The sequence below is a fragment of the Mercenaria mercenaria genome, chromosome 11 (genome assembly GCF_021730395.1).
Source record: "Mercenaria mercenaria strain notata chromosome 11, MADL_Memer_1, whole genome shotgun sequence".
NCBI classification, from domain to species: Eukaryota; Metazoa; Mollusca; class Bivalvia; order Venerida; family Veneridae; genus Mercenaria; species Mercenaria mercenaria.
In genome coordinates, this window is record NC_069371.1 from 3,103,360 (window position 1) to 3,117,378 (window position 14,019).

Sequence of the window (14,019 nt, forward strand, 5' to 3'; positions counted from 1 at the left end):
CAGCTTGACAAGGATTAAATTCAACTGTAAAATTATTTTACCCAAGGTGAGCGACGTGTATTTATTTCATTCGCCAAAAACGTTATTTATAGTACTTAATATACTATTATTAAGTAAAATTCAGTTGAGAACAATGGTCATTATTGTTATCTAATACAAAGTGCAATGTATATATACAATCAATGATATACGATCCAGTATTGTAATAATGTAAGAATGATTTATTGGAGTGTATGCAAACTTTCAATCGTATTGATTCAAGGTTTAATCCATAAATAGAAATCCAAAATAATGAATGGATTTCTTGAATTATTGAACTGTAGGAAAACGAAAATATTTATTAGTACGGATGGTATTTGTAATATTTAATGATTTAAAAACGAATTTAAATATTCAAATTAGAATAATTTCAGTCTATGGGTTTAACTCTACAGTTTTAAAGGTATGTGTCATTTTCTTATGATTTTTTTTTTCATTCAAACGTTTATTAAGGAGAAATAATGCACCAAGCACCGTCCACATATGAACGTATGATACTATCTTTAATATTCGAAAACATTGCTGTCTACTGAGGTCAGGGTTGATCATTTTTTAATTAACAGGTAATACCATTACAAAGATAAATTTTATTTACCGTCGCTTTGTAAAACAATGAAAAAAAGCTCTGTAGAGCTTTTAGCGACCCTATCTTAAGATCAATCAAAACCAGTTATACATTATCCCCAGCAATTTGCTGATAGGCCTACATATTTACAGCTGGGTCGACTTAAGCAATCGCGATATAGCGCCTTGTCCAATATTCTCGCATACCTGGGGTATGACGATAGCTGGCACGTGCGCAAGATGTCTCGGGATTTTGACGAACCTCTGACGGATGAGAATGCTTATCCAAGGACACGCCGCAATGGGAGCAGCCAGGAATCGAACCTGGTGCCTTCACCTCCGAAGGAAAGCGTCTTCGCCCTCTGGACCAATGTGTCCATTTCAGAGTTCTGTATGACTAACTTTGCATTAAGCTCACATGTCGATCTTTTTCACATATTGGTCCTATTAATATGCATTTGGCACTGCCGGGCCCAGCGCGTCCACGTATCAATATGAAATCATTGAGTTAAAAACGTTATATAATTTCACTCAGAATAAATTTTAGACGTAGGCTGCTGACTGCTAGACGACATGAAACATTTTGTCGTAAAAATAATTTGATTGTGTGATAACTTACAAATATTACATTTTTAATAACATGTTCAATAATTAAGTAATTTTATAATAACATCGACATCGTGTCTCGGACAGACGAATATTCGCATTCAGCTTCAGGCCAGAACAACTGTCATCAGAATAATGTATACGGCATGTCCATAGTTATGACACGATGATTGTTTGACGTTTAGTAATGCGTGTCTTGTCCACGGACTTTCTGAACACACCTCGTAGAATCGCTTAATTATTTATATTACAGTAGTTTGTTGAAATCACTCATTCACTTATTTTCAAATTAAGACAAAAACGAAATTCGTACAACTTCAATCAGTGAAAAACATATATCATGTTATTAATAGCTAAATCAAAGAAGTATAAAATACATTTATTTTTATAACTCTTTGGCTAGATTAACGAAATATAATAAGCGTTAAGTTAAAATCAGTAGTTTATTGCAGCGACGGAGGGTTTTGCGCGAGTTGAATGTGAGACTTTGTGATAATATTCAATATAAAAATGCCTGTGAAAATGTAAAATAAAGCACTGGTGGTTTTCAGCCACTCAAATTGTAAACAATAACGAACAACTGTATGTAACAGTTCAGTAAATATCTGTTAAACCCAAATATAAACCTTGCTATAGGGTGATACGAGAACCTGCCAAACATGGGGTGTTCAACTATCATCAACAAAAGAAAAGGTCACCATATGGCATTAAAAATGTGCCGGTGTGACTTTAACCCTTACCCTGCTAAATTTCTATAATGAACCCATCTTTCAATTTTACTGTCTGAATGGCGAACAGTGCTGACCATGATCAGACTGCACGGATGTGCAGGCTAATCTTGGTCTGCAATGGTCGCAAAGTCAGAATCACTTGCTGCCAGCAGGCTAAGGGTTAAATTTTGAAATATGTACAAAAGTGTATAAAGATAAGTTGAAAAGGCAGGTAATGAAAATTTCACAGAGTCATGGTTCGTTCTTCCCCTAATTCCTGTCATTGACAACTACCATTGTCCACATGCCATGAATATACTACCACTTTAGATTTCATACAGTTTGCCGGGTTGTAGTGATGAATATAGCCAGTCTATCCTTCTGATCCGTGACATTCCGTGCAAAGCATGGTTGCAAATAATCTAGATACATGTACATTGCTGACTAGTGTACAAAATAAATACACTACAGCTAATGCGGTCTCAATCAAATCGAGTCTGCAATATTCACTATTAGCCTTGTCATCAGTGCTTCCGAGGGATCTGTTAACATATTATGTTATTATTATATATCTGTTTCAAGGATTTTACAAAAGCAGTTGATAATTTTATGTTTTATTTATCAATAACATCCTTACATCTTTTAATGATGTTTCAGCAAATAACTTCTTATTTACACTACAGTATGTTCTTTGATTTTTATGCCTCGAAGGTGGGCATATTAAAATCGCCTTGTCCGTCCGTCCGGCCGTAATTTTGTAAATTCCTGTCCGGGCTGTAACTCTGCCATCCATGAAGGAATTTTGAAATAGTTTAACCTTAATGAGACGACGTTTCGTATGTAATACTCAGTCCCCTAGCTACAAGGTCAATTTCACACTTAGAAGTCAAACGTTAATAGGGTCTGTTTCGTGTCCGGTTCGTAACTTTGCAATTCATCAAGAGGTTTTGAAATTACTTAGCATAAATGTTAATCTTAATGAGACAACATGTCATGGGCAAAACCCAGACCCCTAGCTCCAAGGTCAAGGTCAGACTTAGAGTTCAAATGGATCTGTTTTTCTGTCTGGTCCATATTTCTGCCATCGATGTAGGGATTTTGGAATACCTTAGCATAAATGGTAACCATAATCAGACAATGTGTCATGCGCAAGACACAGATCCCTTGCTCCAAGGTCAAGGTCATACTTAAAAGTCATAGGTTAAAAGAACATTTTTCGTGTCCGATATATAACTCTGTTATCCATGAAAGGATTTTGAAACAACTTGGCATAAATGTTTACCATAATGAGGTTACGCTCAAGACCCAGACCACTAGCTCCAAGATCAAGTTTACACTTAGAAGTCAAGTCAAAGTTTAATAGGGTTTGTTTCATGTCCGGTTCGTAACTCTGTCATTCATCAAGGAATTTCGAAATTACTTGGCATAAATATTCTCCATAACGAAGAAACATGTCATGCATAACAAAAAGACCACTAGCTCTAAGGTCAATATCACATTTAGAGGTTGACAGTTTACATGGTGTGTTTCTTGTTCGTTCCATAACTCTTCCATCGATTAAGAGATTTCAAAATTACATGGCATAAACGTTTCCTATATTGAAATGACACAAGCCCAAGACCACTAGTTTCAAGGTAAAAGTCACACTTAGACTTAACATTGTATATTTCTTGTGCGGTCAATAACTCTGCCATTCATCAGAAATTACTTGACACAATTCTTCCCAATGATGAGCTGGTGTGTCATGCTCAAAATCCAGACCCTAGCTCCAAGGTCAAGGTTACCTTCGGAGAACTTGTTTAATCTGGTCGTAAAATGAGTCATACCTAAACTATTCTGGCATATTTTGCGCAGACAACTGTAGCATTTTTGGGCACACTTCGGGGGCGTTTGTGACTAATAGTGCCAGCTCTTATTTGAGCTTCAATTCTAAATGCTTATATTTTGAGAGTTATATATACTTGTATTTTTTCCTATAAAATGTCAAGGTCAGTACTGGCTATTGTAAAGTTACCTTAAAGACTCACCACAAAATAACTTTAATCTGTTGTATTTCTGTGATGGTAATTATACATTCTTACATATGAAGAAATGAGAAATAACAAGTATCTATTTACAATTTGACAGTAACAGATATAGGGCTAAGACAATGTATTTAATGTCTAAATATATTATTCAATTAATGTAGTAGTATGCACGATTATTTGCACCATGAGAGGAAAAAGTAGACCACTAGGTATTGGTTTGTCTTTAACACTTCTAATTTGTTGAATACCGATGGATAAAAATAAATGCTATAGCCTATAATTAACGGTTAATGCGAACACGATAATGTTACACACCGATAGTCACACGAGAACTACATGCAGATATAGACATGCCACAGTTCGCTACTGTGAAAATATAAAGTGGTTATATTGGACTGGGAATTCATGGCATGCGATCAAAGTACTTGTAAACATTTTTTAAAATGTATTGTATTGTATCGATTTCGATAATCAGAAAGGGCGTATAGATGCATTTATTTAATCTACAGTTTTCCACATTTAATTACCCACTTGAAAATCTTTTTATAGGGCACCGTCTGAGAACATACTACACAAGATGGGTATGGGACATAGAAAGCGAAAGGGCGGGAGATTTAACAGACGGCGTTCGAGACGTGTCGGAGACGGCGAGGATGTGCCTCGTTCTGGGATCCGTCGCCATGGCAAATCTTCTGGTGGCATTTTCTCTTGCTGCAGTGGTAACTATCTGTAAAACATAGTTTTTTGACTACATCAATGAATCAGTTACGTCGACGGACATACATGTTATATTCTTTAATTATTATTTGCAGTTTTTCAGAAGTTTTGAGAAAAGGAATGTTTGGGTATAAATATTATCTTTCACTCAGTTTGTAATCCAAGATGCTTTTCAGTGCATATTGAAATTTTGCTGAAACACGAAAAGTCAGTCCATTCGTTTTATGCTTAATTATTGTCATTTAAACTCTATTAAACCTAGTATTTTTATTTCAAACACAGGAGTACTAAGTGATCCCATTGAACGTAACCAGGAAGACATTGTAGCGTTACATCAGGCTCAGAAACAGATGCTTGCTTCATTCAAGCTGCAGACGACACAGATCAATTTTGATCAGGACAACCCTGTCTGGCATGCATCTCGCGACCAGGATCAAACGGAACAAGTTGAAGAATTGCAGAAAGAGCAGGTGCAATTATTCAACGACATACTGAACCAACAAAGTAAAGAAAAAGACTCTGAAAAAACTCAGGTGTTGTATAAACAACAGTGTGAAATAATTGAACAGATGCGTGAATTACAGATGGAAGGTTACGCATATCCCGGCGGTATTCCTGCGCCAGTAACAGCTTCAGAACAGAAAGAAAAAACTATTGAACTGGAAAATGTCAGCCCTACATCCTGAGTGCTACTCCTTGTTTCTTCAATTACATTTTGACAGAAATCCATTTAGAGTATAGAATTCGAAATATTCTTTTAACAACACAGCAGGCATTATATAGTTATATCCTCCTCCTCCTCAAGAACTTGGAATCGTATTTGTGCGAACTGTTAAAATGCTTACAACATGAAAAATGGAATATTAAACTAAATCAAGGACACATAACTCTAGTCATACATAACTGATCTGGAAAATAATCAAACTTGCTCATATGGTTAACGCAACTAGAGGGTTTACAAAATGTAATAAAAATTGTCTATTTGCATATAGAAAATCTGAGATTTCTGCGCTGAAGCGTTCTTCCGTTATCCAGCCTAAGGTCACCGCGTCCTTGACTTTTGAAATTGAAAGGGGTCATCTGCCGGTCACTACCAAATTTGAGGTTCTTGTGCCAAAATATTCATCGATTATCGATCTGAAACCAAGGGGAAGGACTAACAGACGAACAACTATATGCAGTCCTTCGCGGCATAAAAATTGGCTCTTGTGGGGTCTGAAATCATACATGAAAATAAATAGTCCGAAACCTTAACCTCATTGTGCTTTCATTCCGAAAAAATACTACTAAGTGACTGGTAATAACAGGTGGCATGGGAGACATAGCCTCAGACAAGTTTGATCATTTTTAGGTTAAATATTTAGGGGACAAGAATACTAGTATTTCTTTCTGAAGCGCCTCTCAAGCAACTCCACCCCGCCGCTTGCGTATACTTGCTGAGTTCCGCCTGGTGAACGTCACAGAGCGGTGGAGTACATATATAAACTTTCTTCGCAGTCTAGCAAAAATCATGACAAATCCGAAATACAACTGTAATTTTATCAAACAACTGAAGTTCATGAAAAACTGAATGAACATAAAAATAAATACAAATCGTGAAGGTCGGGAGATAAAATTCAACAGGAAGGACTCGAGTTGTATATGTGTACGGTCACTATGTATTAGAATGATATGCTGTTATCTTTATGTTATCATACATGTATAATTATTTTAAAATGTGTTTGATAATATTCTATCCGTCTTTCAGCTTAATTACTCAGATAAACCTGTGATAACACGAAATTTTTGTTTGCATATTATCTCGTGACTTCTAGTTTCTGTACTGAAACTGTTTGCTCATTTATTTGTTGTAAATAAACGTTATTTATTTCATTTCATTTTTTGTTAAATTACTTCTGTTAAAGCTAAATAAACAGTGTTGAATTTATTTGGAATATGAATATTCAAAAACTGTGAGAAAGTTGATATTTAATTATTTGATAATTCAGAAGCGGTGGGTTTTACGTGAGTTCGGGAGCGAAAATAGCTAAGTATGGCGCATTCATTTGGCCTGACCCGTCCACCGTCCAAGAACAGGCGCAGCTCAAAACTTCCAAACCCCATTGCGTTTTGTGTATTATCCATTCTGATTGGACTAAGTGACGGAAAAAGTTGCGTCCAGGACGGTCAGTGTAAATGTACATTTGATGATGGTAGTGGCACAGTGGATTTATCACCCATAGGCAGACAAGATGGCACACCATTGTATGTACAAAACTGCTATTATTTTCTGAAAAGGTCCATTCGGATCAGGACTTCGAACTATCGAGTTCTGTAGAATTTCGAAATATAATATTTGCGACAAAACGTTTTGCCTGTATCAAAATTATCTTAGTAAAAATGGAGTAAGTAGATCTACTTTCGAAGTTTTGTTGATAACGTAGTTTCTTTCTGCAATTTATTGTTAAGGGTCGACACAAATTTTATTGATTTCACTGTCGAACAGGATTTTTCTTCATAAGTTTGAGAAAAAAAATATCTGTAGAAATAGCTTATTCATTTTGCGCTAAAACATCGTATTATGATTTCAAAGCTGATATTGTTTATTAGCAAAACTACATTAATTGTTTTATTCACAGAATGCAAGATCAGTTTGCTCCGGACAACTATGCGTATTCTTTTAACCCCTGTTATCCTTTCACAGAAGGCACGTGTGTTAATGCCGCAGTAAGTATACCTTATAGAACAGAAGAGAACAGAACATATAGTTTATTAAGACTTAAGCCTAACAACTCGTCGTCATAAGTAATACAATTTTACAAACATGCAAACACAAAGAAGTAAGTATACCATATACAACAATACTCTCAACATTTTCTCCGTCTCTGGAATGCATGGGGTCGGGAAATTCTTGTCATCAAAAATCTTCGAACGTAAAATTCTAATCTTCAAATTATTACATCTTGAAGGACTTCGTATTTTAACGACAGCTCTGTTCAATCTAGTATACTCCGTAATTATTCGAAATAATTATAACCTGATGATTGATTATTCACTACATATTACAAAATGAAACGTGTTGCGTTTATTTTCTACAGTAGTAATGTTTATAAAATATTATGACAATATCCAGCAAGCATAATACATCAGACCAATATTGGTCCAATATTTGTTTCGTAAGTTAACGTATTATCGGTCCTGTATTGTTTCCGACAGATAGCGGTTGTAAATATGTTGATGTCTGATATCAGCTGAATGTTGGACAAATATCATCAGCACTTTACCCGATATTGGTCCGATATGCCAGTGCTAGCTGGGTTTACCAATCTCGTTGTTTCAGGCATGCCAATATGATTCTGCTAATAATATATACTACAACATTGGAGATTCGTCTAAAGTCACTCTGTCATTTGACGGTCTTAACATAGTAGGGACTTACGAATCGGACGACGGTGCAAGGTGAGTACATATAGTTATATATATATAAATGCGGCCCGTCTCGACGGATCGGTGTAACGATAGGATTCTTATTTGAAAACAATCAAAAAGTCCAAAGTTTTCAAATGCAGTTGAGCATTTTTACCTTGCTTTCTGTGTAAGCCAACCTATCGTAATATGTTAAAAGCGAATCTATTCAAATCAAAGCTGTTGCTTACTGTGATAAAACTGTATAATACTTATATATATTTAACAGATACATAATCAAGGCTTATATTTCTAGTACATTTTGTATGCCGTTAATGAATAATGCAACATCCCAACTATTTTATTTTTTAAGTATTTGATGATGATAACATGCTTTAGTAGATTTACTATCGTATGACTAGTACATACATTCACGAGTGAAGTATGTGATGATAACATGTTTTAGTAAATTCGCTACCCTATCACCGACATTCTGTGTGAAATGTCAGTAAATTCACTACCGTTTCACCTACATTCTGCGTGAAATGTCAGTAAATTCACTACCGTTTCACCTACATTCTGCGTGAAATGTCAGTAAATTCACTACCGTTTCACTTACATTCTGCGTGAAATGTCAGTAAATTCACTACCATATCACCTACATTCTGCGTGAAATGTCAGTAAATTCACTACCATATCACCTACATTCTGCGTGAAAGGTCAGTAAATTCACTGCCGTTTCACCTACATTCAGAGTTAAGTATGTAATGATAATATGTTTTGGTAAATTCACTACCGTTTCACCTACATTCTGCGCGAAATGTCAGTAAATTCACTACCATATCACCTACATTCTGCGAGATATGTCAGTAAATTCACTACCGTTTCACCTACATTCAGGGTGAAGTATGTAATGATAATATGTTTTAGTAAATTCACTACCGTATCACAATATATATTTTTGAATGATTAATGTCTGAAACCTTTTATTGCTTTCCTCTAGGAGTTCCACAGTGACGTTTCAGTGTGACCCGAATGCCGATCCTCCAACTGACACGGCACTGGGAGAAACCAGCACGACTATTTATGTACATGATTATGTCACTTATACAATATATAACAAAAAATATGTTCTCTGACATATTTACCATGTTTTTCCTGAAACATATATGAATACATTTATCTTAAGACACATGTATCTTGTTCCAAAATATATCAATTATATAAAGATCTTTTTATCAATATATGTTGACACTTCCAATCTGCAACCCTTCCAGTCTGCATAATGAGTAGAAAATGATTGACATCTCTTATAGGATTCATTTGACACTACTATATTTAACCGTCAAACAGCGATATCCTTTCCAATTTGATCTTTTTCGGTTGCTTTCCTGATAATTTAGTATGAGAAGTCTGCACAGATGTTTACATAAGTTGCATTTGTTTTCCTTCCAGGGTTTTACAGTTGCATCAAAGTATGCGTGTGTTCCAGGTGGTCCCGATCCCGGCCCAGGTCCAGGTCCATCTGTCGAAGTCTCAGTCAGCATTAGCGTTGGTTCTGTCCTCGTCATTGTGTAAGTCATATTCTATTTCAGTTACATTCCGTTATTGGTTATGTCAAATTTATGTTTAGTTACACTCCGATATTGGATACATTATATCCTATTTCATGATATACTCCGTAATTGTGTGCGTCTTATTTATGTTTAGATACACTCTGTTATTGGGTAAATCATATTCTCTTTCATGTGCGCATCGTTATTGTTTACATAATAATATTTTCATGTTTCATTCCGTAACTATGTTTGCCATATTGTACAATTACACCCCGTTATTGTGTGCATCATGTCGATACAAAAATACTTTCACTCAGTAAATGTGTGTGTCATATTTATTTATAGTTACACTCCGTTATTGTGTACATCATATTCTATTCCATGTTACACTCCGTTATTGTGTACATCTTGTTAATGTTAAGTTATACTCCATCATTTAGCACGTCTTATTCTATTTCAAGTTATACGCCATTAATGTGTATGTCATATTCTATTTATAGGTAATTAGATTTGTATCGAGAAATATGCACGAGTTCTGCAGCGGAAATATTGCGCGACTTTAGGACCGCTAAAGAACGACAGCATGTTTCCCGATGCAAAGATAATAACCTTTTTATTACATACGTATCTACGCGTATAAATGTAATTTATGAATGAATACGTAATTCATACGCTACTATGATAAAATAGTGCTTAAAGAAAATCATTAGTTTTATTTTATTTCTTGTATCATTTGCAGAAAACGCCATGCAAGAAAAAGAATCTATCATTAGTTGAAGATGCGGTTGGAAATATGTGACTCTCGAGTAACTACTGTAAAATCATTTAATTTCGTGGGCATAAAGTTTCGTGGTTCTGGTCAAAACGGCAATTTCGTGGAGATATGAATTCGAGGATTTTAACTTTTAAACATAAAATGAATGGGAATTTTACTTTTTCGTTGGGATTAAATTTCGTGGATTGACTCAACCACGAAATCCACGAAAATTAATCCCCCCCCCCCCCACGAATATTAATGATTTCTCAGTATTTTGCAGTAACTCGGCACAGCCTCGTTACCGCCTAAACTGTTATCCTATGGCCAGAGATTCCATCCGCACTTTCAGTCGGTGAAAGATTCTGATAAGCGTACATCTGCGTAGCTTAAAAACTAGCTTCAGACATGTTAATAACTATCTTGGATCTGGCGTGACATCATAAAATAGAAACAACGTCAGTTAAGTTATGATAGCCAGAAGTAATATTTGTTAGGTGTCTGGTCAGATTTTTAGGGACATAGAAATACTCTCTTGCAATTGAAAGTCACAAAATCTGTAGGTATCTGATAACTATATAACTGTTAACATTGCGGATAGCCAAGCCTGATGTTTCTAAATGATGTTGCCACAAAGCTGTTTGACATCCGATCACCAAATACCAGTATAGTATCTACTTGTTTCAAACAGCATCTTCCCTCCGGAAACGACATGCGCTGTAACCCGACTCATTAAACTGAAATTTTTGATAGCTTGCTTCATCCGACTATTCTCGTCGGTCAATTCACTGAAGCAATACCGCAAATAACAAACAAAAAAAACAACAACAAAAAAACAAACAAAAAAACAGTCTGATATAGGTGCTTTTCTATGCACAAAACCCGTACGTAAATGTCCTAATTTCAAACGACGCATAACTTTTACCGGTTTGTATAAATTCATTTATTCCAGATTCTTTGCTGTGCTGGTTGTGTATCTAATAGCTGGGGTGGTGTTTAACAAGTTCGTACGTCACAATACAGGCAAAGAGCTTATGCCAAATGTGACGCTATGGGTCGCTTTCCCAGGTCTTGTTAAGGTGTGTACTTTTATATTAAAAAAAACTTATAAAGAGTTGAACATTTGCTCCCATGTGCAGCATATCTTATTCCACTTTCACATATGCAAAATAACGTTGTGTTGTTTTTCTTCTAAAAAATCAATGTTGGCTGGAATGGTACTCAGTATTTGTTAAAACTATCACCCAGGCTGTTGAAAGTTAAAGCAAGTTCAGCTCAAGGACTGTGGTAACTACTGATCATACCTTCCTCGTAGAAGAGCTGAACTCTACTAACTCTGCTCTGAGGCAGGATTGGCTGGTTCCGGTCTCGTGCAGAATGAGCAGGACTTAAGCAGTTTTACTTATTTCCAGGGCCAAGACTGTGATTGCTCAGTTACGTTATAGGTGGGCGTAAGGCAGCCTTATCTACCCTAGAGTTTTTTAACTGAACTCGATGTAGCGTTTTTTCTTCTAATTTTGAACACGCCATCATTGGAGTATGCACGTAAACGTTTGGGTCCGCCTTAAAACAAATCATCGTACGAGTTATCAAACAAATTATCAAAGTTACAAAAGGTTATTTCACATTTTTTCAACTACAAATACATTTCATTTTGTTGCAGGACGGAGTTATGTTCGTTGTCTCCAAGGTTACCAGACGGGGTGGTTACGGAAAAGTTTAAAGATTTTTGTCATCTGTCATTCTTTCAACATGATATAGAACCGAAACATATGCAATTGATTGTTTAGATACAGCTGTTGGATTATCTAGACATTCAAATCAATGACAATATGTGTGGAAAAAATGGCTAAATCTATAAGTAAAATATAAATTGAAAGTATAATCTGAGCTGAAGTTTCGAACTTAAAGCTTCAATCTACTTGGTAGTACCAGTTCATTGCTTGCGCTCGAACAAAAATTTACATGCGCATATTTTGACTATGAAACATTTTAGAAATAGTTTGTTGTTTCAAATGATGATATCATTCATGTCTTTACTCTTGTTTGTAACATCTGTGTAGTTTTATCGTTATTTGTTTGTAACATCTGTGTAGTTTTATCGTTATTTGTTTGAACAAAATAAACAATTTAAAGGAATTTCGTCCGTGTTTTATTTATGATATCTTTTGATATTTACACCAAACAAGCAACAGGTTTTCTCCACAATTTCAGTAAAAAGTAAGATTAACAAACAGGTCGAATTGTTCTAACTTTTGTGAATCCACAAAAATGATAAAGAAATATATATTTTAAATGTGATGCATTCTAAAAATGAAATCATAATAATATTGTAACATTTTTACAAAAGCTATATATATACAGACGATTAAAAAATAATTATACTTAATGTACATGTAATACAATGTGACTCATGATCATGACCGAAGAAGTCAGAAAGTATGGGTTATTCGAGTTTCTTCGGTTATTATCACGTGTGAAGTTCACAAATAAAATATATATACATTGTACATTGATTATACTAGCTCCTAGACTATGATATACATTTTTTACATGTTTATGTTTCACAACAGAGAACTGAGCCAGTCTATATCCTATGTCAGATACCATAATTTGATAATTTTGATATCATTCCTATATGAAAATCACTAGAACTACGCTTTTGTCTCCATGAAAAAAGAGAACAAAATATTGATTTTACAAAGTATGTACGAGTGGTACTTATAAGTTCCAAACAAGTACCTAGATACCGAGACATATAGTTGTCACACATAGCTTTAGTTGTATTCGACATTCCAATGACAACTGTTCAATTTATTAACAGCATCTATAACTTCCCAGAGTAACATGTATAACTAATTTCAGCCATGCGTTTGTGATTGGTAACAGCTTAAAGAGAATAAACTTAATCTATTAGGTAATATTTTCACGAGAAATACATTTATATAGCATAAATTTACATAATTCTTTAGCGTCTCCTATTTTCACAAAATTCACAACATCTTTCAGCCAGAGGTTCGTTAATGTCACATAATGACTGACCGTCGTAGGTAGCCATGTGGTCTGCTTCTAGATCAGCACATGGGATGTCGAACAAACCCCGGTCCACGCACTCCTCTTTACGTTCAAATGAGGATACTGGAAAAATGAAATGAAATACGAATTGTTAAATTTAACCAATCAAAGTTAAGGTAGAAAATGCTACTTCCAAGAAACTAAGATTTGAGACCAGTCTCATAACACGCTTGCCATTGGTCAATTTGGAGACTGTGCTCACAGTTAGCCAATCAAATGTTAGGGTTTTTGAGGTTTACAAACTAAGTTGTATAATCTTCGACTCTGAAACCTTTTTCTGAGTACAGTCCTGAAACTGCCAAAAGATAGTTAATGCTGTATTCTGAGAGTGGTCTTCTCTATAATCTAAAAGTTTTTTTACGAAAAAAAAAAAAACAACTCTAGCTTAATACATATGTCTGCTCTCTTTCTAACATGTCCAAAATGACGAGCTCCTCTCCTTCAGGAATGATATCATCTTACGTTGGAGGTGTGTATGTGAGTAAAGGATAACAATCATTAAGACATAAATGTACATTTCCGTCTTTCCATCTACATACTTGTAAAACAATTGTAAGCCACTCTGATGCGATTGTTCGCTTCTTTTT

The 14,019-nt window shown here is 35.2% G+C and overlaps 1 protein-coding gene across 1 annotated transcript; it reads left to right on the forward strand.

Annotated features, from left to right (window-relative positions):
- Nucleotides 1-293: 293 nt before the first annotated feature.
- Nucleotides 294-12,496, forward strand: LOC123532523 (cation-dependent mannose-6-phosphate receptor-like). The gene is made up of 9 exons (XM_045313978.2): nt 294-442; nt 4,496-4,665; nt 4,946-6,907; nt 7,282-7,369; nt 7,983-8,101; nt 9,051-9,135; nt 9,503-9,621; nt 11,310-11,436; nt 12,021-12,496. The coding sequence occupies exons 3-9, from the start codon at nt 6,696-6,698 to the stop codon at nt 12,078-12,080; spliced, it is 810 nt and encodes a 269-aa protein (XP_045169913.1). The 5' UTR covers nt 294-442; nt 4,496-4,665; nt 4,946-6,695; the 3' UTR covers nt 12,081-12,496.
- The last annotated feature ends 1,523 nt before the right edge of the window (nt 12,497-14,019 follow it).

Coding starts and splice junctions, on each gene's coding strand:
- LOC123532523 (XM_045313978.2), top strand. CDS start 6,696: ATGGCGCATTCATTTGGCCTGACCCGTCCACCGTCCAAGAACAGGCGC. Junction 6,908..7,281: donor AGACAAGATGGCACACCATT/GTATGTACAAAA, acceptor TTTTATTCACAG/AATGCAAGATCAGTTTGCTC. Junction 11,437..12,020: donor CTTTCCCAGGTCTTGTTAAG/GTGTGTACTTTT, acceptor ATTTTGTTGCAG/GACGGAGTTATGTTCGTTGT.